The sequence below is a fragment of the Myotis lucifugus genome, unplaced genomic scaffold (assembly GCF_000147115.1).
Source record: "Myotis lucifugus unplaced genomic scaffold, Myoluc2.0 scaffold_38, whole genome shotgun sequence".
NCBI lineage: Eukaryota > Metazoa > Chordata > Mammalia > Chiroptera > Vespertilionidae > Myotis > Myotis lucifugus.
In genome coordinates this window covers 268369-273185 of record NW_005871086.1, presented here as the reverse complement: position 1 = coordinate 273185, position 4817 = coordinate 268369, and the positions used below count along the sequence as shown (strand labels likewise).

General features: G+C 39.9%; 1 protein-coding gene across 1 annotated transcript; it reads right to left on the bottom strand.

The window, feature by feature from the left end:
• Window positions 1-2762: 2762 nt before the first annotated feature.
• On the bottom strand, window positions 2763-3719 carry LOC102419797 (olfactory receptor 10G2). The gene has a single exon (XM_006087514.1). The coding sequence runs from the start codon at window positions 3717-3719 to the stop codon at window positions 2763-2765; it is 957 nt and encodes a 318-aa protein (XP_006087576.1).
• Window positions 3720-4817: the final 1098 nt, after the last annotated feature.

The following is a 4817-nucleotide window of genomic DNA, read 5'->3' as shown; positions in this document are numbered from 1 at the left end:
CCCCCAATAAATTCAATGAAAAATTTTAAAATTTTATAATATGAATTAATCATGAGCTGAGTAAGGGTCAGATAATTACAAGACTACAAGTCAAGTTATCCAAAGAATATTTTTTAAAAATATATTTTTATTGATTTCAGAGCAGAATGGGGAGGGAGAGAGAGATAGAAACATCAATGATGAGAGTCATTGGTCATCTGTCCCCTGTATGCCCCGCACTGGGAATTGAGCCCACAACCCTGGCATGTGTCCTGACTGGGAATTGAATCGTGACTTCCTGATTCATAGGTTGATGCTCAACAACTGAGCCACACTGGCTGGACTATCTAAAAAATCTTAATTTTCAAATTACTCAAAGATATCTGGATTCATAATGGGAGACTCCAAGATATAAAAGCAGAATGATACTGAGCATTTGAATGGAGAATTTAACACTGAAGCAAATGACTTATGTGCTATTAGTAAAAATAAAAAATAAAAAATAAAAAATCAATCACCTCATCAAGATGAGTAGGGAGATAGATTCTAAAAGAGTTCCAGCAAATAGTGAATGGTAAATGGAAATAAACCATAGAATATCAACTATCTTACATTTGAAGACATGTAAGTTATTGATATTTTCTTTACTCAGCATGCTATCCTTGTATTTAATTAAATGACTATGAGGAATATTCATAAGGACTTATGTAGGTTCATTCTGTTCTTGTTTTCATACCTATTTCCCCCTAAAGTTTTAAGTTTTTAAAACCACGTTTTTCAACCACAGAGATTTTCAAGAAGGAGCAACACCTCTCTTTATATGTCTGCCAATAGAATTTCTCTCCTCTAGCTGACCTTTTCCCATTTCCACCTGGGTGTTAGAGCTGGAGCAAGTCATTATTAGAGGGTAGGAACCAAGGTATTTGGAATTACTGTGGTTCAGAGTGGGGAGTCAGCTCAGTTGTCACATTCAAAGAGCAGTAGCTGTGTAAAGTCAGGAGTCGGAAACTTCTAAGTTCAACCCTGGCTCCACAGGTGCTCAGATAAAATCTCACAGCATAAAAGAAGGTAGGTTCTCAAGATTAGGAGGAATTTGGAGTGCATCTAATTCAATGATCTACTATGTTTATGGTGAAGCTTCCTGAGCTCTGATGTTTGAACATCTGTCCACCTTGTTCCCTTGGGTATGTAGGAATGAATCCAACTTTAGTGTCCTTTGCCTTGAGACTTTTGGTGCTCTCTGTTCTCCTTAGCATGAGCAAGATAGAACATCCTTGTCCAGTTATTTTCTAGTCCTTGTGGTGTCTGTGGAGTTTCCAGAGCCATACTGATACTCAGATGTCTGGAGCATGTTCTCACTGTGGCAGTTAAATTCTCTTTAGATCTAGTTCCTGGAAAAAATAACCGAAAGAGTGGTGGTAGAAGATACTCTCATCAACAAGAGTATACCCTATGTCAGGGGTAATTGTTCACTGTTACATATGTAGCTCAGGAAAACCTAGACATCTATAAGGCTGTATATAAGTGTGTCATTACTCTGGAGGAGAGGACTTAGGAAAGTTATGCGACCCTTTTCCTCCTGGCTCTCCTAATTTCCCCCACCTTTGTCTTATCTGGTCTAGGGGTGGTAAATAGTTTGAATGTCACTAAGCCCCAGATTACTCAAATTTTTTGTGTGTGATTCCCTTACTCCCACATCTTTGTAAATAGAAACCCTCCTCAAATTATCTTGTTTTGAGTGTGCCATATATTTTCTTTTGGGAAATCAGAACCATCCGTATGCTTTAAGAGTTACTTGCATGTGTACTCTGGGGTTCAGGGAATTGAAGGAAATCAGTTGAAAGAAATATAAAGGCCAAGATCTTCATTAAAAAATTTTTTTAAAGAAATTATGAAGGCTAATTATAGTTTGACACTCTTTTAAGAAAAGTCCCTAAGAAGTTAGACAATATGGATTTGGATGGGAAGTGTATTCCACATAGAGGAGAGAGCTTGGCAGGCAAGTATTGGGCATGCTCAAGGAATGGGAGTAAAGCAGTGAGGATGGGAGAGGGAAAGGAGAGTAGAGATGTCTTGGGAAACAAGGTTTGTTGGGTCCAGATATTTTTTGGACTTTAAATTCCAGATTAAGGAGACTGGCTTTATTTTTCATTGGAGAGTCCTACAAATTGTATGTTTCAGAAGGATACTTTTGACTGAGGTGTGGATGAGGAGGGAAAAGGACAAAAGATTATTTAGGAATTAAGAGAGACATTCTGAAAGTAAGGAGACAGATTTTGATGTCTGAGCTCATGGGAAGAGTGAGGGACAGGAGGGAAACAGAAATGATCCAGTATTTTCAGGTTTAAGTGCTTTTAAATGTTTGTGCCATGCACAAACAAAGAAACAATTTATATAAGTCTGGGGTTTAGGGACAGAAATAATGAAAAAAGGGCTAGGCCAAACATTATGTCATTTTTTCTTCTTTTGCATTTTCTGGCATAATATAATTCTGAAGAGGTTGACACATTCTCATTCTATTCAAGCTTTGATAAGGCATTTTCTTATACAACAAAATAGAGGTGGTAGGAGTAAAATATTCATATTTCTAAACAAATAATGTAAAACATTTTGAACCAGTTTAATGAGATGAAAAGATTATGAATCCAAAGAGTTCAGAAGTTTCTTCTAAATAGAATTAAATTGAGTTTAATTCATTAACAGTTTATTGAATGTTTGCCACATGCTGCAGTAGCTCAAAACAGTGGTCGTGACAGTGATGTAGGTGGTTCCTGAGCCTTTGGTTACTTATTTTCACTTGCAGCCCCTCGACCTCCTGCTATTCTCTTCAGAGCAGACTTCACTTCCTGGTTCCTCAGTGTATAGATGAGGGGGTTCAGAAATGGAGTGATAACAGTGTAAAACACAGCCACTGCCCCATCCAGGGGACTCTTAGACCCAGCCCGAAGGTAAATGAAAATACAGGGGACATAGTAGACTGTGACCACGGTGAGATGGGAGCCACAGGTGGAGAAGGCCCGCCGTCGCCCATCAGCAGTGCGTATCTTCAGGATGGCATGGACTATGTTGGCATAGGAGAGCAGAATCAGCATGAAGCAACTGGCAGCCACTACCCCAATGTCCACAAAGGTCACAAGCTCATTGACAGTTGTGTCAGCACAGGCCAGTCTCAATACTGCGGGGATGTCACAGATAAAGTAATCCACCTGGTTGGGCCCACAGTAGGGCAGGCGGAAAGTCAAGGTGGCTTGGATAGATCCATGGATGGAGCCAGCCACCCAAGCTCCAGCCACAAGGGTGGTGCATAACTTACCATTCATGAGCAAGGGGTAGCGCAGAGGCCGGCATATTGCCAGGTACCTGTCGTAGGCCATCAAGGTGTAGAGGAAGCACTGGGTGCTGCCCAGGAAGTGAAAGAAATACAACTGAGCTACACAACCACCAAACGGTATTGCCTTGTTGGCAGGAGTAAAGTCCAATATCAGACGAGGAACAATGACTGAGGAGAGCCACATGTCCAGGAATGAGAGCACACCCAGGAGAATGTACATGGGGCGAGCGTGGAGTTTTGGGTCAGCCCACACAGTGAGCAGAATGAGCAGGTTCCCCAGCTGAGTGAGGATGTAAATGATGAAGAAGACCAGGAAGAGGAGGATCCTCAGATTTTGGGGGTGAGGTAAGCCTTGGAGAATGAAATCTGTGACCATGGTGTCCAGAGATGTGTTTTTGGTCTTTCTCATGTTCTTTCTGTATTCTGCTAAGATGAATGGTGAAGTCAGACAAGGGAAATACAACACACGAAGGTGATAAGAATGCTTTTGTCTGATGAATATGCCTATGAGTTGTTAGAGAAATGGAATACTATTTAAAAACTTTGTTTTTTAAAGAAGAGATGGTGTTGCCCTTAGTTATTTTGGTTTACTTATTAAGAAAACCATCCAGAGGCTGTTTAGTTTCTTAGATGGATGGAAACTTATCTGTTGGGAGATACTGAGAAGCAGTATTTGGCTGATCAAGGAACAGTGTAACTTGTGACTGATAGGGAAGAACTTAATACTCCAACCAAAAAGGGTTCAACAAAGAGGGGCTAACATTGAGGCAGAGCAGTGTGGAATGTGTATGCTACAATTACTACCTCTACTTCTCCCTCCATTTACCATCATTGCAATGCCTCCTCTTTGTGCTCAGCTAAAATCCCATCTCCTCACAATGCAAAAATATTCATTATCTGGCCCTTACCACTGTATCTCATCACTTTTATTTATTTTCCATTCCCCTTACAATTCCTTGTTGTTGTTCAGATGCTTAGGAAACCTAAAGGCTTTCCTAGTAGCATGCTCCCATGCACAGGCTGCCTTCTTTCTCCCTTCCCCTACATAATGCTCTCTTCATCACTTTTCCTTTAAAAGGCTTTCTTGATCCCCAGGGACCATGCTTACACTTTTCAGAGCACTCAACCCATTATATTGCTATTGCCAAATTTCTTAAGTAACATCTTAGAACATCCTTCTATCATTCTTGGTTAGAACGTCCATAATTAGGGAAAACACAAGAAGCAACCAATACATACATAAATAAGGGGAACTACAAAATCTCTCTCTCTCTCTCTCTCTCTCTCTCTCTCTCTCTCTATCTCTCTCTCTCTCTTTTCTTTCTCTCTCTAAAATCAATAAATAAAAATTAAAAAAAGAAAATTAATGGTAAGACTATTTCTTATTTCTTTAGCGAGGGTATAGAAAAGAGACAGAAAGAGTTAAGATAAGGTTAGACATAAAATACCACTAATGAGCAGGAAGGGACCTTTTGGGCAGACATCGTATGATATTTATTGTGTTTTT